This window comes from Strigops habroptila, chromosome 3, assembly GCF_004027225.2.
Source record: "Strigops habroptila isolate Jane chromosome 3, bStrHab1.2.pri, whole genome shotgun sequence".
Classification (NCBI taxonomy): Eukaryota; Metazoa; Chordata; class Aves; order Psittaciformes; family Psittacidae; genus Strigops; species Strigops habroptila.
Window position 1 is genome coordinate 42,328,515 of NC_044279.2, and position 22,066 is coordinate 42,350,580.

General features: G+C 37.5%; 1 protein-coding gene across 15 annotated transcripts in view; it reads left to right on the forward strand.

Moving 5' to 3' along the window:
• Positions 1-765: 765 nt before the first annotated feature.
• Positions 766-22,066, forward strand: part of PTPRQ (protein tyrosine phosphatase receptor type Q) — a 134,896-nt gene continuing 113,595 nt past the window's right edge. For 7 of the 15 annotated variants that reach the window (XM_030479048.1, XM_030479049.1, XM_030479050.1 and 4 more), the window contains exons 1-16: positions 1,006-1,459; positions 4,632-4,769; positions 5,372-5,507; positions 6,615-6,869; positions 7,038-7,255; positions 10,349-10,535; positions 10,663-10,947; positions 11,457-11,741; positions 12,417-12,686; positions 13,891-14,151; positions 15,633-15,763; positions 15,944-16,073; positions 16,436-16,586; positions 17,082-17,188; positions 17,686-17,783; positions 20,817-20,979. In XM_030479048.1, the coding sequence (XP_030334908.1) occupies positions 1,412-1,459; positions 4,632-4,769; positions 5,372-5,507; positions 6,615-6,869; positions 7,038-7,255; positions 10,349-10,535; positions 10,663-10,947; positions 11,457-11,741; positions 12,417-12,686; positions 13,891-14,151; positions 15,633-15,763; positions 15,944-16,073; positions 16,436-16,586; positions 17,082-17,188; positions 17,686-17,783; positions 20,817-20,979 (2,863 nt within the window). In that variant the 5' untranslated portion in view covers positions 1,006-1,411. Of the gene's footprint in view, positions 1,460-4,370; positions 4,535-4,631; positions 4,770-5,371; positions 5,508-6,614; positions 6,870-7,037; positions 7,256-10,348; positions 10,536-10,662; positions 10,948-11,456; positions 11,742-12,416; positions 12,687-13,890; positions 14,152-15,632; positions 15,764-15,943; positions 16,074-16,435; positions 16,587-17,081; positions 17,189-17,685; positions 17,784-20,816; positions 20,980-22,066 lie in introns of those variants that run through there. The other 8 variants (XR_003990511.1, XR_003990513.1, XM_030479053.1 and 5 more) reach the window with 7 other exon arrangements.

The window sequence follows — 22,066 nt, forward strand, 5'->3', positions numbered from 1 at the left end:
CAGCCGAACGGGCACAGCTTACTTTTGGTCTTGACAGCTACAATAGCGGGTGCTGGGCTCCTGGCTCCGCCGTGCTGCCTCGCCGCAGCTCCACTGCGCTGCCGCCGCCGCTTCCCGTTAGGCCGGCCGGCCCCGCTGCCGGCGGACCCGTCTGCCTCGGGGCCGCGAGCCCTAGGGAGCGGAGCTGCGCCTCAGGGAGCGGGACATAAGCGGAACTCTCAGGGTTCGAACCCCCGCGGCGGCTCTGCTGGTAACGAGGGGACCCGAGGGCCGGCAGCTAGGGCCCCGCCACACGGTGCTGCCCAGTGCCCTGCGGAACCCACTGCTCCCCGTTCCCGCCTCCACCCTCCCTCCGGCCAGAGAAAGCGAGTACGGGGAGAGGAAAGCGGCCCGAGCGGCGGTGCTGCCCAGCCGCAGCTCGGTTACTGCCGCCTCCGGGGCCGGGGAGCGTCTTCTCCCGTCACGGGAGGGCCCGCAAGGCGGGTGGTGGTGGCTGCCGTCCGGCTCCCGCCTGCTCGGTTCTGGGCTTCCCCAGCGCCGCCCGGCCCAAGGGCAGTAGTCCTATGGGGGGTGTGTGTGTGTGAACCGTCGGGAGCAAGCGGCGGCGGCGGTTCCTCAGTCGTGGTTATGCCCGGGTCTTCTTGGTGCTGTAAGGATTTCTGCTGGCAACTATGTGCTGTAGTTACCTACTAGAAACGTAGTAAGTCCTCTAACAAGTAGGTGTGGTTGTGTTAGGAAGATTTAGTGAGAAGAGATTTATAGGCTCTGCTTTTACATTGAGAAGTAGGATTTTGTATTTTCTGTAAGTAGTTTTAGGCTTGCTCTTGCAGTTCCTGGCGTGCACCTGGTTTTGATGAGGAAATATAACAGAAATTCATATAACCTTACACAGTTTATTCCTCATGGACACCCTAGCAAGACCTATCAGTGGGTTCTGCAGTTGTGCTTGGTACTTGCACTTGAAAGTGTTTTCAGGCTTATTTTGAACACTGACAAAGGGGTATCTCACTAGAAATGTGTGCTGTGGAAAACAAGTGCAGCCTCTCGAGGAAAGTGAAAGGGGTTACACTAACTTCAGTGAATTTCGATCCGGTAATGACTAGTAAAACTTAAAAAATCCTGGCTTTTACACCGAAGGGTTTTTAACTGACTAATGAACAACGGGCACAGCCACAGTTTGGTGCAAAGGACGCCTTCTGTTGATCTCGGGAAACTTTATATGGGGCCTGGGAGGAGGCAGGGCCAGAGCAAAGACACAGACCTCGAGTGCACCATTGGCTGCTGCTGTGTCCGTGTGAATTATAAGTACATGTTAGTTTTTCTCTTCTTATGTCTTAGGTATTGTGACGTGATTTTGGTTTGAAGCTGTGATTCCAACACTTAAGTGACACTGGGACTACACGGTTTCTTTATGGATCAAGCAATTCTTCTCATGCTTTTATTAAAATACTTATTTAAGGTAAGAAAAATACTCCCTTTTTTGAAGGTGGATAGATACTTTAATTGAATGTTAAATATTTGATCATTTGTGATTTGGACTGCTGCTTTGTCATTCTAGCAGTCACAGGGAGCTCACAGTTACTGCTACAGAGCATTCTCTGTCTTGTTTAAATTGTTGGCAGCTCTTTTTAGATCCTGAATCTGCCTTACTGCTTGGTGCTTCTGGTGTGATGTTGTTCCCTGGAAGATGTAAGAAATCCCAGCATCTTTAAGTCCTGAGCTAGCTTGGATCACTGCAGACATGCATGGTGATGGTGGAAATTCAGGGTCATTGTGGGACCTAGGGGTGTACTCTGGCTATACCTTTAGGAAGTGTACTTCTGCAAGAAGCATTTTATTTTCTGATAGAAAACTGCCATTTTGGGGTTAGCCCTTTGGGTTCAATTTGGCTGTTATTGAAAGAACCATATACGTAGGAACCACATGTATCTTTCTGCTTATTTTTTCCATATCTACCTATATCTAGTTTTTGTATGTGTAGTCTTTTTTGTATATGTAACAATGTGCTTTGCAGCAAAGGTGACTTAAAAGCTCTGTCAGTTACTTGTACGAATACCAATCCCTTATTTTGGAGAAGAGAGCCATGGATTTTGGGTGGTGAGAATGCTGCTATGGTACCCAGCCTCCTGGTGTATTCCTGAAGAATATCCAGATAGTGTCTGGTTGTACTGGCCAATTTTGGGCTTGAGAACAAGTGCTTTTAGTGGAAGCCACCATGCAGCAATCTGTGATCTGCCTTAGGGAAGTTTCCTTGCAGTTGCAGAGTACTAGAGAGTGCCTGGCTCTTAAGGATGGTGGAATGGGGTGAAGTAAAAACTTCAGTGAGTGCACTATCATATCTGAAGCAGTGGCAAAAAGTGGATCCTTGGGGAGGACTGTAAGAGTAGTGTAAGATGAGAATTACAAATACTGTGTTAGGTTCTCACCATTTGCAGCTGAAGGACTTCTTGAGATGGATGTAGTTGCAGTGCGTTTTGTGAGCTTGTGTAGTTCTCGTCTATGGACTAATCTGGCCCTTTCTGAAGCCCAGTGAAACTTCTAATGGGCTTATTTTAAGCTTTGTCAGATAAACTATTTATTTTGTGAAAACTGCCTCTTTTTGCTTGCTTTGAATTTGGAGCATACTGGCTACATTTCATCCTTCTCAATTCTTGTACTTGAAGAGAAAATGGAAAAAATCAATCTCTACTCACTTCTGGCTACTAAAAATTTTATAGACCTCTTGTATTTCCCCTCAAGTATCTCTTCTTCAGTCTGAGAAGCCTACTTGAGTCACATGTTGGGAAGTAATTGATTGCAGAAGTCAATAAGTGTTTGTTGTTCAGGTCTCCTGGCTAGGTGTGTAGCTAGCCTGCAGATAGATTTGAACCTTAGGTCTTTGTAGTCAGTTATTTATTTATGTATTTATGTATGTATGTATGTATTTATTTATTTATTTATTCATTTAAAATAGCTGCAGTCTTTGGATAAGGTACCGACAAGGTGCTGGCAGCGAAAAGGGGCATTCTGAATCCCTTTCTAAGTATGGTAAATTTTCTGTGTACTCTTGCAGATTTTAGTTCTAGGAGTATGTATTTATGTACAGTAAAATGGCATATAGTACTGCTGATGGTGTAAAATTATTAAAAGTGGTCAATTACTGGCAAACATACTTTTTAATTCTCTTTAAAACCAGGTTTTCCTACCCTTTAGATTGTTTTTTGGAGAACGCAAGCCAACTATATACCCATCACTTAAAAGCCTGCTACTTTTTCCTGGAAAAGTGCTCCTTAAACACTTTTGTATGTGACGTCGGTATTAGTCTGGTATGTCAGTTCAGGGACTTCCAAGAGGTTGTATGTACCCTATTGTAAAGGGTGTGTAGAGGTTAAAGGCTTTGTAAACTTATATAAAGTTTATACTTTTTAAAGTATGATCTGAACTTTAAACATTAAGATCTTGGCAGATTTATAGTTACATTAGTTTGGCATTAGTTAGAAGCAGCTACCTTAAACCAAACAGAACTCCAGAGTGGTTTTGCTTTTTATGGTGGTTTGTTGGTTTGTTTGTTTGGGGTTGTTTGTAGAGGATTTTTTTGGTGTGTGGTAGATTGCTTTACAGGACAACAAAAATTAATATAATAATAAAAGTCCTAACTTTTATTTTAGTCTACAAGGGTCCCTATGTGACTTTTGGGGTTTGGTGTTGGGTTTTGTTGGGTTTTTTTTAAACTACATTTTGACTTCATTGCTAAATGATGGTATTTGTCTTCTCAATTCATAAAGAAACTCAAACTAGAACTTAAAGAACTGCAGTCTTTTAAGAAATGTTATGTGGTAGGGATTGGCATCACACGCCCCAGTTTCCCTGAATTTTGGAGATGATTCAGGTTTATATCCTGCCAGATAAAAGCAGCCTGTGAGTTTCTGTTCCAAATGAAACTCAAACACAGAAGGAGCCTGCTTCTTTCAAGAGGTAAGCCGAAGTCCTTCAAAGGCAGGTAGTTATTAAAAAGGTACTGGCAAAACCAGATGATCTTAAGGTTCTTTCCAACCCTAACTATTCTATGATTCTATGAAAAATATGTGAGAACTACAGAAGATTTGTGTCTAGAATGAATTGCGGTCTAAAAGAAGTTGAAAAGCTGAACAAACCTTGTACTGCCATGTCTAAATGGGATTGGTAGGGAGGTGTTGAATAAATTATTTCTTTACCTCTTGGATGCTGTTGTTTCTTGGGAAGTTGTGAAAGTGATGCCACTAGAGTCCTTACCATGTAATGTGAGAACAGACCGAGACTTTCAACTCCAGATTGACTGCTGTGATTGCAGTATGTACACTGCAAGTGAAATCTCTGACCTCTTGTCTAAAATAACACACTTTTCTTTGTAGGGCATATTCAGATCAACCGACATGGTTTGGCTGCCTCTGGACAGAGAGAAAAGTAGAACCTGTACCTGCAGAACTTGTAAAAGATTATGAAGCCTCTGTGTGTCACACAGTAGGGCTGGTGATGCTGGTTCATATAGGAACTGTTGGTAGCTGACAAGTTCTAGGTAAAAGTAGTTAAACGTGTCAGAATTTAATTATTTAGTTAGAGGTACATTTTCTGTATTGTCTACTACATTGCATTCATGTACGTTTCTGTTACAGGGTTCAGAGAGTCTGGACTGTGGCCAAATGAAAAAGCCTGCTAGAGCAATTTTGATGGAGTGGGCTGAATTGCCCAAAGGAGAGGATCCAGACTATTACATTGTAACATACCAGCCAGCAGATGCTTTCAGTCAAAAAGTAAATTTTGTTAATCTAAGCGATAAGTATTTCCATATGTATTTAAGCTGTAGATACCAGTAGCTAATAGTATTATGTGTTTGTTCATAAAAATATAATGTAAAATAGCAAGTAAACAGAAAGTTTGGAAAAACTATACTGAATTCTGTAATTCATGTCATTTATGTGCACTCTTGTAGAGTCCTGTTGAGGCCAGTGGGACTAATGAGACTCTTGAGTATCCTCCTTGAATGATAGATAGGCATATGTTTAAAGTTAAGAATATGCAAGTTCTTCAAGGTACTGTGGTTTGAAGGAGGAGTCTGATTTCTCCAGGAGAGGCACAGACACTACCCCCAGATCTCAGTGGGAGGTCAATGTTCTTATTTTGAGCACAGGATGTTCTGGAACTTAAAGAAAATATGGGTATTTTAATACGAAGGTGTTTGCTAGTTCGATTTCTAAAAGGTTTTGGTTTAAATGCATTGGGTATTTTGCAGTTTAACTGCAGCCTTAAGTTTGACATGCTGCGATATAAGCAACCCTTTTAAAAACTTCATACATCATTTATGAATTGCATTTTTATTACTTTCACTATATCCAGAAATTCTTTTGACTTGCAGAATGTAAGAAACATTTCTAAAGTTGAGCAGAAACTTGTCAGTACTACAATTCTGCTTGAGGAAAATAAGACGTATGATATTAAAGTACAAGCCCTAAAAAATGGCCGAATCTTAAGTGTAAAATCATTTAAGACACGTAAGTAAGAGTGGCACAAACATATTTTGGTATCATTATAGTTAGTCTGGTACTGAAGATGAAAGAAGTAGGGGTTGAAATCCTGAGCTTACTCATGTATTTGGAAACTTTTCATCAATGCATGTTTTCAACCATGAAGAGTAGAAGGAATAATTTTATATAACTTATTTGGTTAGTGTAGCAATTCTGCAGTATGGGACTGATGTAAAAGTTTGGGAGATTTTTAAATGTTACAGGCTTTACTATACTGCAGCAATTCTAAGAGAAGAGATTTATGAAGGAGGACCATGGAGAAAGTTACTTAAAGACTGGCAATTTCATGTCAAGATAGGGTTGTGATTGTCTTGTCTTATATAAATTAAAAATATTAAATATTTTTGTTTCTGCCTTGTGACATCCCTCTTTAAGAAAAGGTTAATGAGTAGCTTGAAGATGTTAGTACTGTGAGTGACTGGAACACACTTTTAGTATAAGAGTTTGTGGGTCTAGCCACTGGGCCTATAAACACATCATTTATAGCTGTAAATCTGTTCACTTCCGCAAGTCTCACCGATTACTAGAATGAGAATGCTTTCTAACTTAGTTGTGTTAATTGCTTTAAAATAGTTTATAGCATTACCTTTGTATGCATTACATGCTCATACTAACTTTGGAATACAGACTGGGAGTTGAATACAAATACATCACTGGGAAAAATACATAGTGAGTTGAAAACATTGCAGCAGCCATTGGCTCTGCTGAAAGTATGTTCAGCAAGCTGCAGGAAATAATTCTTGGTTATGCAATTAATGTGTTAGGCACTTGATGTCTATTACTTACCTGATATTCTAGCAAAGTGTGTACTTTCTCAGTTAAACACTCCTTAAACTGTGCACTTTTATTTCTGTTGCTTCAGACTTAAGTTTACATACCATGACAATAAGGAAGAGCATGACTTTCGTAATGGCTTAGTAAGACATATTTTGTTTTGACGCTACCTTTCTTTCCCTACTGCGTGTAGCCCTCATCACTTCTTAAAGGAAAAAGACTAAATATTGATGCAGTAGTAATTTGAGGTAATTGTTCCCTTGTGGTAAAGACAGTATTCTCTCTTTCTTGACCTGCTAGGTGGGATTTCAGAAAATGACATGAAAACATCTGTGACAGCAACTACAGTGTCTTTTAACTGGAGTACAGTGGCCAAGGAATTTTCAGTTTCAGTTTCACTGAATGATACTTCTCAGATTATAAAAAGCCACAGAGGATTCTTTGTATGGAGTAATTTGACACCTGCCACCTTGTATACGTTTAAGTTTAATTTTGAACAACTACATCTTGAATTTATGAATATGTCTCAGTCACTGGATGTTCAAGTTGAAACAGGTATATATTAGAGTTTGTTGCTGTCACACTCAGGATTTTAAAGGAATTGTGAATTGATTAAATGCTATCATCATCAAAATGTCCCTATAATTATAAAAAATCTTAAACTGTACCTCTGCCCTGAATGGCACAGAATATTATTTAACTCCTGTCCTTGTTCACCTGTAGGCACGTGTTCCCAAGGGTGGGTGGCATTCCAAAGCAGCTGCTATCGAATGAGTAAGGAGAGCAAGACGTGGAAGGTGGCACAACAAATCTGTGAAATGTCTTCGCGAGGGGCACATCTTCTTGACATAGGGAGTGAAGAAGAACATGGTTTTATTATGTCTTATCTCCAGACAGTTAGTCAAATAATCATGTTATGGATGGGCCTTAATGACCTAAGGGTCAGTATGTTTTATCGTCATCATTATTACATGTGTGGAAGCAGGAGAATTTTAATATATAGAACCCAATTCTCTGGAATTAAAGTTGCTACACAGTAAACTGGTTGGTTGGTTGTATAGCTGTTGGTAGATAGAAAAGAAATCATTATTTTTTCTTGTTTAGAAATACTGAAAATACTTAGCAGGCCATAGCTGGGAAAAAAAAGGACATTTTATACATAAGCTTTTTAATTTTTCTGTTTTGTGAGTATTTCACAGGGATATCGTTTTGCCTGTAGGTGGTGCTGCATTACCAAATTTTAAATCTTCCTCTATGCATATGTTAGTATGGCTGTCAAAGTCTGGGGTTGGCTTTTGCAGTTTTGATGCAGGTCTGAAGTGTTGAGTTTAGCAAGATCTGTCCAGATTGGGTGCTGGATAGGCAGTACAAGAAGGCATTAGAGCAAGGTATTTCTTGTAAAAAGTTTCTCTTCCTCATATTTGGGACACAAGGGTTCTTAATGCGAGCTCTGCTGTTATTAAATGGCTCGGTGTGGTGTGGTATGTGATCGGAGAACAGCTATAGAGATAAATAAAAGTATTGGGAAAGCTTCCAGAAAGATGAAGGCACTCTGCCAGAAATGTGGGAACCAGTCTTCCTGTGACTTGGCTTAGTGGAAATTTCTTTTGTGGTAAGTATCAGAAGGTTGGGAGAAAGCCACTGGGTTTTGGTTTGGAAACACTCTGAAATTTAATTTCAATTTTTTTTTGGTCAAATTAATAAAAAATGCTGTGAAAACCAGTAAAAACATAGTAAATGTTATTTGAAAGGGTGAGAGGGTAAGTGGTAAACACGTCATAGACAGAAAATTTCTTTTTTGCAGACTGTATTAAATAATTTCATGGGGTTACACAAGTCAGAATGGGATAACTCTGCAAACTGAGGAAACACAAACCTGTCTAGGTTTGTGGTTAGAGAAGTACTCTAACCTTTCTGCTTAGGAAAGCACCTGAAACAGATGCCTTTACATGTTATTGTTTTATGCATGAGATTTTAGAATTGCTGTAATTTTTACACCATAGTGATATTAATTGTAACTATTTGAGGATTTTAGAATTAAGGTAGTATTTATAATATGCTGCCAGAAATAGATGTCCCATGAAAACATAATGTTTTTGCATGTTGAAAAGAGTGCTAGAAAGGTTGAATTTTCTTTTTAAACTCTGATTAAACAGTAAAGAGTTAATTGCCTGTTTGGAATCTCAGTGTCAGTCAACTGTTTAATCATTACATGCATTTTTATGCTTGTGGGAGTGCAGTCAGTTAAATGAACTAGATGAGTACCTTGTATAAAGAGTAGCAAGGGATAATAATATGCTTTGGTTTTGAAGCACTTCTTTCTTTTAAATAGTTGTACTTAGTGTGTTCAAGGATGGCCTGAACATGTTACAGTCCTTGTAAGTGTCACTGCTTTCATTTGCTCTCATCTTTCGAGAACTCCAAACTTTACTTGCACCAAATTTCACTTACCTCAGGAGTTCAAAGATCTTGGGACATACTCTAGGAATCGCAGGACTTGTTTAAAATCTGAGATAACAAAGATTCGAGTACTTTTGCTTTTTCTTTCATACTTGAATCATTAGGGAGTTATATTTCTGTTTTCAATTTTTCTTCTCCCACTACCTTTGGGACTTGAAGTATTCTATGAAGAAAAGTTGTGACTGTAACCTACTCAGAAGATTTCAGAAGCCTCAGGAAAACTGCCAAGCACTGTGACACAGATAAAAATTACCAACACTGTGAGCAGGACTAGTTCTGTAGCATTTGTATTCTGACAGTTTCTCTTTAACCCTAATTTATCTGCATTTGGATTCAGACCCTTCCAGATGAAGGTGAGCATTCTTGTGAAAGACAGCAAGGGACCCTGGAGATGTAGGTCAGTGCACTGGCTAAGAATGAACAGAGCATTTTGGTGATACCCTGTTGTCTGTCCTGACACTCCGTGCAGTTCTTCAGAGTCAGGAAAAAGTAGCCAAAGCCTGTTTACCAGGGTTTCTCGTACAATTCCTGCTACAGAGGTTTATATCATAGAAGTATCTTGTGGTTTCCCATGCCTGTAGTTAACTGGTGCCCAGGAAGACCAGTACAAGAAAAAGAGAGGCATTGATCTGCATAGTACTTTTGAAACAGCAGGCTGGACACACAAGTCCTCCTGAAAGACAAGTTGAATTATTTCATATTGTTGAAAATCTTTGCCTTCTTGGGAAAATGAAAGGTATCACAGCATTTTTCTTTTTTTTTATTTTTTTCCCCCAAGCATTTACTTAGATTGCAGGACCACAGACTTATTGCGGCTGAAGGCACTTATGCTAGTATACCTCCTGAGGGTGCTCCGATGTCATACATAAAATATGTTGCGTTTTTTATTAATCCTCTGTGAATGTTTGTATATGTTAGTGCAGTGCAGACTGAAACATGTCTCCCACTAGAGGGATCTGCATTGAAATGCTGTAAGCATATTCTGCAAGCATCTTTCCTCCAAAATACCATGTTGCCTCAGTCTAGTATTTGTAGAGCTCTGCTGGAGAAACTGGAAGTACTTCAAAGGTTAGAAACATGGAGTTAGGCGTGAGTGAGTGTCCTAACTACTGAGCTACCAGCAAATAGGAGAAAGTGGAAAAGAGAGCTTTTCCTGATCTGACTGTGCATCTAGCCTGGATTTTTGTCAACTAAACTCTCCTTGCTTTCAGACTGAATTTATTAATATTTTTGACGGAATTATTTTTATGTGAATCACATTTTTAGAAAATTATCCATCCATGGTGATTAGATTATTTGATTAATAGTGATTTTTAAAGGATTATTTGTAATCAGACATTCTACATTAGCCTTATGTGGGTTAAATTATAACCTTGTAATCTTTTGTGATAGAAGGGCTAGAATTTTACAATTAAATACTCACTTTATTCAAAACTTTTCTATATAATTAATTTGTATAAACAAAGCGTGTAAATTTTGGATGTTTAGGAGATATGCTTGCAATGAGGAAAGCCGTAGTTCATCAATATAATGTAAAAATACATGGGGTTTATATTTCATTTGTTTCAATTTAGGAGGAAGGTCGGCTCATGTGGACAGATGGATCTCCTTATCTTCTAAAGGCTGGTGTGTCAACTTTGTCAATGATACCAGAAAACGAAACTGACTGCTATGCCCTTCAGAGAGATCCCACTGGTCCAGGCTATTTCTTCACGGGATTTTTCTGCTATATACCACTACCATATATTTGTGAATATGAATGTAACTATATTTTTTCCAATATCTTTTGCATTTATTTTTAAAAGCCTTCCCCCAATTATGTTTATCTTTGAAGATGAAAATGTTTTAATGATTTTCAAATTTTTTTTTAATTTTTGTTCTTTTTCAGTACCTCTGATACCAGAAAACTTCACATTTAGTGTGCGTGATGTCACGGCAACTGAAGTTGTATTTATGTGGAGTGATATGGGCATGTGGCTTAAGCCAGACTTTGCACTTGTAATGAAGTACTATTTTGATCAGAGGAAACCATACATTCTGAACTTGCCTGTGAATACAACTCAAACAAAAATTGTGCAATTGTCTCCTGGCCTTCACTATAGTTTTTTATTAGCAGCAAGGAACCCAAAAGGGGTGCAGACTATTTTAAGTCCAATTCTGAAGGTAGAAACAAGTAAGTTACAAAAATAAATAGCAGTAATAACCAGGTAATAATACACTTCTTTTATTTTTCCTTTAATTACAGTGTTTCTTGTGTTGAAATTTTGTCTGAAAATATAAATAAATCTGAACATTAATTCTGAATCCAGGATTTACCAGTTTATAGGGTGGATTCCAACACTGTCATTTTGCTTTTGTGCTAATATGCTTTATTGGGATTAATGAGGAAAAACTTGGGAGTTTTCAGTGGCTGCAAGCAGAAAGCCAGCTATGCCTTCTCTGAAGTATATTTTAAAAGATCATTCTTGCCATAATTTTACTCACAGAATTCCTGCTCATGTCCAAAGGCGAAGCTGGATGTCAGAGTAGTAGTAACATATTTTTGATCCTGTTTGATTTGCTCTATTTAGGATGTATGTAAGTGCATACTGTACAGCTTTTAGTACAGCTACTGTAAAAAAGTTACTGGTAAAAGGCATCAGAAGCTGTTATCCCATTTCTATTCCTGATCTTCTTCAATAGGACCATTGCACTCCCAGAAGCTGGAGGCTACGTATGTTTCATCTGCAGAAATACATTTAAAGTGGAAGCCTCCACAGCATTCATCCAGTGCTTCTTTTCATTACTACCTCATCAACATTTTGGATACTGAAACCAACATCTGGGAAGAGTTACCAGTTGAAAAAAGCAAGACTTCAATAGTAATAGGAAATGTAAAACCTTATCATCAGTATCAAGTATATTTACAGAATGTGGCAGAGAAAGGAACTCTAAGCTGCCATGAGAAGCCTATATTAATCACAACAGGTGATGTATCTATTTTCTGGTGGTTTTATTTCACTAGGTAGAGTTTAGATTGAAAATTCAGGACACAAAAGTATTTGTAAGGACACGTGCAGATTGCGGTTTGTTCGGTTGTACAGGGGGAAAGTTGAGGCAATTCTTTTCTGTATTACCTGTTTACTGATTTTGACCTTCAGAACCTTCCAAAAGAGTGAGTGTACCTATCCCCTTATTTATTTATTCATTTACCTACTTACTGCACATGAGTTTGTGCTAGAGAAGTGGCATCCTATCTGATAAATACAGATTTATGGTTTGTGTATTTAATTCTAGCGAAGTAGAAATGTTACCATGATGTCTCAGATTATGTAGGAGAAGACAGATTAATTTATTTTTCTAGTCATTGATACTGTGACTCATACTGTATAATATTTTTTCTTACTCTCTATATATCCAATGGAATGCAATATGCTTGTAAAATAAGTCCCTATTTGTCATGAGAAAACAGCAGAATCTGTCTGTTACAGGCAGTTGTCTTAAAACTATTTTAACAAATAATTAAATGAATTAGTAGTTTTAAAATCACGAAAATTTTAGAAGGAAAAGATAAACCAAAAAGCATCATTCATTGAAAGGAATTGTATACTGTTAGTAAATTTGAGCTATGGTTTTATAATGACATCTTTTTCTTTGATCAAGCTGTCAGTCCACCTACAGCTGTTTATATTCACCCAGAGGATGTCCAGGAAGAGAGTGTAATCATTCACTGGAAGCTGCCACAAGAGGGTCAGGAATCCTACATTGAAATGAAACCCAGTGCAGACATAGGTGAAACTAAGAAGTTTTTATTAAACAATATAGAAGAATTGAAGGTTGATCTCCTAATTCCTGGAATGACTTATGAAATAGCAGTTGCAAGTGTAAACAATGGAAATATGAGTGAACCGAAGACCATTCAATGCACTTTAAGTAAGACATCATTTAATGGTGAAAACTATTGACTATAATACAGACAATATCGGTTTCATTATCATTAGTCTCATCTAACAGATTTGGTAGACCAAGTCAATTTGCTAAATAGCCAAGGATCAAAACCAGAATGTGAAGTACAGTGATCCAATCCTAATTGTTAACAGCAAAGTAAATGCTGTTAACTTTCAAAGAGGGTGCAGCTTAGGAAAACACATCGGTAGTACTGATAACTCCAGTGAGGACCACAGCGGGGAACCCTGTTCCCACTGACAGAAGAATTGGGTGAATCATTGATTTGCATTGAAATAGGAAAATATTGAAATAGTCAAAACAGATTATTTATTTTTGGAGATGCATTACTTGTTCTGTGAACTGTGAGAGAGAAATTACCCTGCTGGTGGTGAGAGAGTGCTGGGAAAAGACTTTAAGAGTTAGAAGTACTGATAGTTGAAAGATAAAAGTTTTATATTGTTTATTGAAGGGTCTTTCCTGTTAATCTTAGTTTACCAAAATGTTGAAATACTTTTGGTACAGTATACAATTTTTGGCATATGTGAAAGGAATGGGCAGGATTCTCTTATACATGCGGTATTCAAAGGCTGCAGCTGTCAGGTTATAGATACATGAAATGCTCTGTTGTAATTTTTTCTAAATTATTACAGTAATTTGGAGGGTAGCAAGCTTAGTCTTTTCCAGATTGTTTTTATACAGGAGTAGATTTAATACCTCATTCAAAGACACAGAAGGCAGAAAATTCTAGATGGGATTTTTCACAGCTGTCAGAGCCAAGCTGTAAGGGAAGAAAACTAAACACATCACTGTTGCATCTATAAAACATATCTCATTCTCCATTCTCACGTCCCTGTCCACATACACATTTTGGTATATTTTTTTCAGCTATCCATTACCTTCTTGATGCAGGTGTGGTTGGAAAGTTCATTCATTGATAGCTTTGGAAGCCTAACTTGCTTTGATTCATAAATAATTTTTCAAAAGCCTCAGGATTCCAGTAATAAACACCTAAAAAGATCAGGTTGTCTATTGTTTCTGAGCAATAATATGTTTTATTGCAGTAGCTATTAATTTGCACTGGGCAAGCGTATTTCTTAGGGCAGTTGCTTCAGATTTATTGTGTGGTTTTCATTGAATTTATTTGAAACTGATTTAACAGGTGGCTTCAATTTTTTTTTTCTTCTTTTAGAGCCCAAGCCTGTTCAAATTGTAGTTCCTTACATACTTTATAGCAATGCTGTGGTATTATTTGTTCGCATGCCTGATACTGGAGTATTTGATGGCGTGTATGTTACAAGTAAAGGAGGACCTAATGTGACATTCATTTTAAAAAGTGATAGTAAAATAACAATTGAAAACCTTACTGCAGGAACAGAATACGATTTCTGTGTCTCCACAAAGAGTGGAAAAAAGCTGAGCTCCTTTTACCATGTATCTGGTGTAAAAACATGTGAGTATTTAAAATTTGCTCCTATAAAATGGCACCATGTAAAATTTTTATTTATAAATTGTTTTAACTTTATTTTTATTTCAGTGCAGTAGGAAAGATGCGCTAATTAAAAATCACCTTGATACGTCTGCGTAAATAATAATTATACAACTAACACAAGCTGGTTTTTCAACAAGAATTCTAAACTTTCTAAATTGTGTTTTTTATATCAAGTCTATAAAATGTCTAGCAAGTATTTCAGGAAGTTAGGCTGCATTAAATTGTCCTTTCGGGAAACAAGACACATTTTGACTATATATTTTAGCTAAGAAGATGAGTATCAATGGAGTTAGTGCTGTCTCTTGAAATTAGTAAGTTTATTCTTTAAGCAAATAATAAAAGCATTGAGATTCCCATTTTTCAAGATAATAAATTCAGTAAAAAATATTTTTAAAAGTATTATGGGAAGGGGATGCCTTCTAGCAGGGCCTTTAAAAAAGGATTTTTAGTAAAAACTTAAAAACTGTTTAAAACTGACCTGCTGAAATTCTATGTTTTGACTTTCTTATTTTTTTATTATTCTTCTGGAAGTATGTGTTTTCCTGTTTTATCATTTCCTATGAAATACTTTTCTGCTCTGTTTCTTTCAGAGTAGAAATGTTATAAAAGAAAAAATTAAGATAGAATAAAAAGAAACAAGTAATAAAAAGAGGAGAATGAGGGCAAGACAGAAAAATTCTTCCCCAAACAGTGAAAACCTTGAAAGCTGATTTTTCTTAAAATACAGTTTTAGTAAAAACTTGAGTTTTGATCACTCTTATGAAAGCATTTCCTAAATTTAGCATGAAAGTGCCTTAGAAAACCTAGTTTTGGTCTGTCGCTTCTGTCTTCTCCAAAAGCTTGGAATTAAAAAAAAAAAATACTGACCCCTCACAGATGCACAGTTTTTTGTAGAAGAAATGTAAATTTTGGTACATTCCAGCCAGAAATGGCTCTGGTGGGGATGAAGGAGATGCAGAGAAGAGTGGAAGCTCTTTTGTTATGTGATCTGAATTAGATCATTCAAGACTATACTAACTAGGGATGAAGTGTATTTGTGTTGTGTGGCGTTCTCAATTTTGCTGAGCTGTTTGACAAAATTCAGGTACATTCTGTGGTGGTGGTATCGGAGGGATTAACTTCATTCTGGAGGGCTTTCCCACCTACGAGTTCCAGCTCTATCCTCAGGGAGAAATGCATGTTCAACCCCATGTAATTTTAAGATAAACAAACAAGAAATTTTCTTTAAATTGTGGCAATACTATTTCTCCTTTCTCATTTTTTTCTACTTCAGAATGTCTGTATTTTTTTTTTTTGCATGCCTGAGATCAGATTTTGCCCTGTGTTTGCATCTGCTACTGGTTGTTTTCACTTTTATGTCTTCACAGGAGATATAAAAAGTGTTGCATTGAATGAAATCTTGGATTGAACAGTAAGGTGTTTTATGTTATGTTCTTCTGTAGGTCTGGCAGCTCCACTCAATGTGCGAGAAGGTAATGTCACAGACACTTCGATACAGATTGCTTGGGACCGTGCTGATGGAGATTTTCAGCAATATGAAGTTACATGTACAAATTGTGCAAGTTCTTTCAGGGTATGTTTTTTAAAAGACCGCTTGTGTATAGGCAATGTGGTTATTTTTCAAAGTCTTCTGTTAAGTAATCAGAGGTTAAACTAAACACTATATTTCCCGTTAAAATAGGTGGAGGTATCATTTACATAAGATAAGCAAACTTTGCAAGCAGTTCTGTGAATGTTATATTTGGTTTTCTAGTTCCAGAAGGTCAAGCAAGAAACAGCAACGTTTTCTAACCTTACTCCTGGCAAGCTGTACAACTTTACAATTCGAACAGAAAAGGAAGGTTTCAGAGACAGTATTTTTGTGACAAAGGAAATAGAGACAGGTGAGATCACAATGTTGTCAAATTCAGCATTTCTTGAGGAGTTGTCTGTTTATGATGAACTCAAAACATTGGCGATGTCAGAACTACACTGAGCATTACAGGGCAGCAAGCAGTTTGGCTCTGGATCTCGTGGGTAACAGAAATCCCTGTACACATTACTACAGTGGTATCAGTCTGTGGTTCCTTGAGATAAGCAGGGACATGACATAATTTTTGTGGAGTTTTCATTGCATTCTGATGACATGAGACCTGTCATAAAGTAATATATATTTAATACATAACTTTAATAACTTTAAATATATATAAAATTATTTAGAATATATTTTTAAAGTAATGCATTTAATTTTTTTTTATTGACACAGAACCAAGCGCAGTTAAATATCTGAACTATAGCAGAGACTCTGAATCAATAACTGTTACCTGGCCACCAGCCCAAAATACATTTGATGGCTATGTTCTTTCAATAAACAGTAAGGTCTTCAATGAGGAGAGGATGTTACCTTCCAGTGTAAGGTATGAGAGTTACATTTAAAAAATAACCAACATTAACTCAAAACAGGTGTTTTACTGTATTTAAAATACAGTATCCTACAGTGTTACTTATATGTGACATGGATTTGATGTTTTAGTTGATACACATTACTATACCCATGTGAAAAATCATTATTTTAAGAATTGCATTTTTTAACAAATTACAAATCTCGTGTGATGCGTTTGTGCAAAGAGCAAACAAAATACTGCACTGGAGTGACCACCAGTAGACCTGTATATAATTTAGTTTAATCTTTTAAGAGTTCCTAGTACTTGAACTTCATGTGAACCCTAGTGTGATGCATCCGATTTAAGATTTGATTATACTGAAATAGTTTTTCACTGACAGCATATACTCATGTACAGACACATCATGTGTAAATAATATCCATGATACTATGAAGAATTAACATATGAATGCATACATGCATTTTTAAAATCCTAAGGAACACAATCTCTTTTTTTGAATCTTTGTAGAATGTACAAATTTGGGAGTCTTCTGCCTGGCACTGATTTCCTAATCAGTATTGTGACAACCAATGGATTAAAAAGAAGTCACCCAACCATCATCAAGATTAGTACCTGTATGTTCACAATATATTAATAACTTTTCATGATTTCAGATAATTAGGGTTGTTACATTTTAAGGTATTGTCTAAGAAAAGCTGTTCCTTACTAAATCAATGCGTCTTAACAATGTCTGGATTAATGAAGATATGTCTTTTCAATTTAAACGTCCTTGAAAGTTACTAGATAAATAAAACCTTTTAAAACAGAAACAAGTTTCCTCTGTAGTTAATGGGATTCTGCCAGTAACTGAATCAGCAGTAATGTTAGGATGGTACGACTTTTCCATAAAAATATACAAACACTGATTTTATTTTTGATTCTATTGCTAATATATAGAAGTGAATTTTATTTATTTTATACTTAAGTACAAAATGAAATCTGTTTCTACACTGAGCAATAAAATAATGAATAAAATAATGAATTACAACGTCTTTCTAGATGTCAAGTTCCTTAAAATTAATCTAGATTATTTTGTTACTAAATTTTGTATTCACTCCTGTTTTCACCTCAGATCCTGATCCACCTTCAGATTTACAGGTGTTTGGGCAAGAAGAAAATGCAGTCTATGTTTCTTGGAAACTACCAAGAGGAGGATTTGATATGTTTCAGGTGAGATAAGAATGGGAAGAAACCAATGCAATCCTTTATTTATTTATTTTGGTAATTTCTCATTGAAATTATCATCATGTATGTACTGCAAACCCAGCAATAAGTATTAGTCTTTATAACCCACACAAGTATGGGAGGGAAATACTGCTATAGGAGGAGACACTTTGTCTGACACTGACTTTCACAACATCCTTGTCTCTAACTGGAGAGACATTGATGTGACTGATGGACCATTTAGTGGGTAAGGAATTGGCTGGATGGTTGCACTCAAAGACTTGTCAATGGTTCGATGTCCAAGTGGAAACCAGTGATGAGCAGTGTTCCTCAGGGTTCAGTATAGGGACTGGCGCAGTTTAACATCTTTGTCAGTGACATGGACAGTGGGATTGAGTGCACCCTCGGCAAGTTCACTGGCGACACCAAGCTCTGTGGTGTGGTCAGCACACTGGAGGGAAGGGATGCCATCCAGAGGGACCTTGACAGGCTCGAGACGTGAGTGAATGCAAATCTCATTAAGTTTGACAAGACCAAGTGCAAGGTCCTCCACCTGCGTCGGTGCAATCCCAAGCACAGCTACAGCTTGGGTGGAGGATAGGTTGAGAGCAGCCTTGGGGAGAAAGACTTGAGGGTGCTGATTGACAAGAAGCTCAGTATGAGCCTGCAGTGTGTGCTTGCAGCCCAGAAAGCCAGCCGTATGCTGGGCTGCATCAAGAGTGACGAGCAGGTCGAGGGAAGTGATTCTCCCCCTCTACTCTGCTCTCATGAGACCCCCCCACCTGTAGTACTGCGTTCAGCTCTGGGGCCCCCAACACAAGAAGGACATGGACCTGCTCAAGCGAGTCCAGAGGAGGGCTGGAGCATCTCTTCTGTGAAGACAGGCTGAGACTTGGGCTTGTTCAACCTGGAGAAGGCTCCAAGGAGACCTTAGAGCAGCCTTTCAGTTCCTAAAGGGGGCCTACAAAAAAGCTGGAGAGGGGCTTTGTATGAATTAGACAATTTTATAGGTTTTATTTTTCTTGTTTTGATGTGAAATCCAATTTTTAAGGATAACTTTTCTTAAAGTAATTCTCTTTATTGTTCAAATGTTTTTGCTATTTCTACATTTCCTCTACAAACTTTTTGAGTAGCGTATTCTGTATTAAAGTTGCATTTCAGTGTTTTTCATACCATAACACTTCTGGGTGCTCTTATAATTTCCTTTTAATTTGTTTGATAATGTTAAAGTATTTTTTCTTTTCTAATTAAATGTAATTAAATTAAATGGACTTTTTATTTTTACAAAGAGTCCGAGTATTAATATTTCACGGCTGGAATTACAGAGTGGCTCTTCAGCATCTGTAGTTTGAACCGTATCCTTTGCAATGCTTAGCACAAAATCTAGAGTTTTTTGTGTTCTTTCAGTTGTCTGGTCAGAAATGATCTACTGTGACATCTATTTTGTCTGTGGATCGCTGACATTCAACCAGTCTTCCTTCTGTAACCTGTGTTTTACAGTCTGTCTTGTATTATCCTTTGCATTTTGCAGTCACTGTGTGAACACGGTCATGTGGTCAGTGAAACTTGTGACAGTAAACTGTTCTTTAAATATGTCATTTGAATCAATAAAGGTTTCAAGATATAATCTTGTACGGTTAACTTGACCAGGATATTCTTCAGTATGTGGCACTACCATGAGACAAAGTACTTTGCTATAATGATCTTACACAGTTTATACCCCAATATTACAGTATCCAATTCTTTTCCTCCCCCTTCCACATGACTCCAATTATATCCTTACCTAGAACTTGAAATCAGAGTATTCTTGGTATAGTTTCTCGACATTTCTTCTCTCTTCATTAGTGTAAAGTTGCATTGATGTGAATGGAGTATCCAGTTAACTTACAACAGCACATTTTGCTGATGTAGCCTGGAGTATTTTTACAGGTTTTAAAATTCAGTTATCTCATTCATGTTTTGAACTGGTTCGGATACACTTTTGTATGTAGTCAGGTTATTTTTACCATCCTGTGGAAAATGATTGTCATCTGTAATATTGATCTTTATGGCACAGTATTATTGTTCAGCATCTCATAGAGCAAGCAGCCACATTAGACAGTGCTTTGTCTGAATAAATGAGCTTATCTTTAAATGTTTAATGAGAAAGGCTTCCGCAGACTGGTTGCTTAGTAAGGTGCACCTGCATAAAAGGGATCATTTTACTAATCATTTAAAATTAATTATCCCAGCTCACCAACTTTCTATGCAATATATTGTAGTTTGTAGAGCAAAGAGTGCACAAAAGGTGCTTTCCTAGCTTGTCTATACTAGATGTAAATCTTTAATCCGTTGCTTTGCTTCTAGCATTTTGCAGTGCTGTAATTCTAATAAGGTGATGAAAATCTCCAAGACTTACTTTGTATTAACAGGTACTGTGCTGGTAAAATACAGGGGGGAATTGAATTGTTCCTCCCCAAATGAATAGCAGCTGAGCCAGAGTGCCTTCAGGTTGTCACTGCTATGTATAAAATATCCTTCTGTTGGAGGAAATAGAGTGGCAGGGCAGGACACACTGATGTAGGCAGCTGCAAGCATTCTGGATCTCTTAGTACTAACTGCCATGCCTGAGAAACCCATGTGTGCATGTTGGAGATGCTCGTCTAGAACCCTCCGCTGCAGGGCACACACGGTGTGCATCTTCCCTTTCACCAGTGCAGATATAAAACAGTCTGCAGTAACAGTTTTCTATGTGCACAGAAAGGACTGTCACAGGAAAAGGATTTCTCACAGCTTCTAGGGGTTAAGTGCCCAATTTCAATTACTTATCTCCAGAACTTTTATTCTCTGTAGTGGCTCTAAACCAAGTGAGTTTTCCAGGTATACCAGGGAGCATGGTTGAGTGGCTGATTCCTTGGGACTCTTTTCAGAATCCTAGTTTTTTCCTGAAAATATGGAAAATTTTGTTTATGTTTTTACATAAACAGGTATTTGGAATCTGTGAACATTACTTTTACGAAGTCATATAGTCTGATATAAGAAATGATTTTTCTTCCATAGCTTTCATATTGTTTGATGAGTAACGAAAAGCTGCTTACCAGAACTGTTTATGACAGCAGAGCTGCAGTGAAAAACCTGACCCCTGGTACAGAATACCTTTTTCAGTTAAGGACAGTTAGAGGCTTGGATTCCTCTGTGGCTGTGGAGAAAAAAGTCATCACAAGTAAGGAAATACCTTGTAACTTGTCTTTTTTTTTTTTTTTTTTTTTTTTTCTTTTTAAAAACCAGTTAATGTTCGGAGACATTTAAATCATTGTATGTAAGTGATTCAAAAGGGTCACACAGTTCAAAATGAAACTAGCTTTTGGGTCCAAGTTCTGCTTCCTCTTGTGATGGTTGTTCAAACAGGAGCCTTGCATGTAACTTCCTGGGTTGAAATTGAGGAGATTAGCCATAGTTGCAGGTACCTGTTTGAAAAAGGAGGTGGACTCACAAAATTCTTCCAGCTGTAGCAGAATAAGATCTTGCCAGAATAGCATCCTATACTTTAAGAATTACCTTGCGTTTTGTTTACAGTTGTTTCTGCATCTCCTAAATTCATGCAAGCCCATGGTCTAAGATTGGGGGATTGCTTCTGTACAAGGCCACAGAATGCTTAAAAGAGTAGGAGGAACTGTGCTTCAGGTAGCTTAACAAGGTCCAGAAAATTAACCTGTATCTTGCACTCGTTTTTTGTCTCTCAGCAAATGTGGATTTTCCAATGCTTTTGTGATATGGCATAAAAAGAGGAGAGTTTGTGGCAGGGGATTAAAGGAATAGATATATACTGGATATTCTGGACTGCCAAAGTAGATAAAAAGCAGCTAACTGTAATCAGAAAAGAAATCAACTACCAGATTTAGACATATGCATGTTATAGACCTCCTCCCTTCTTTGATGGATTGTCTGTGGTTTGTTTGGACTACACTTCCTTAACCTGTTAATAGCCAAGGAGTCTCTGCACTTAGTTGTTCAAAGATGAGTGAATCTGAAAAAACACAGATCTATTCCTGCAGATTCTTGCTAATGAAAAGTGCAGCAGAATAATCATCATCGTGATCCTGAAGGTACTTTTTATTCTCAAGCACGTATTTTGAGAGTATTGTGGAGGAGTCTGATGCTTAATTTTTTAGGAGGAATGGAAACATTTTTCTTTCTGACCGCAGCTGTGCTGCACAGATTAATGGAGGTGCTATTTGTATATAATTATGTGTGATCTATTTGTAAATAATTATGTGTGATTTTAGGAATTTCAATATAACCAGAAGGAA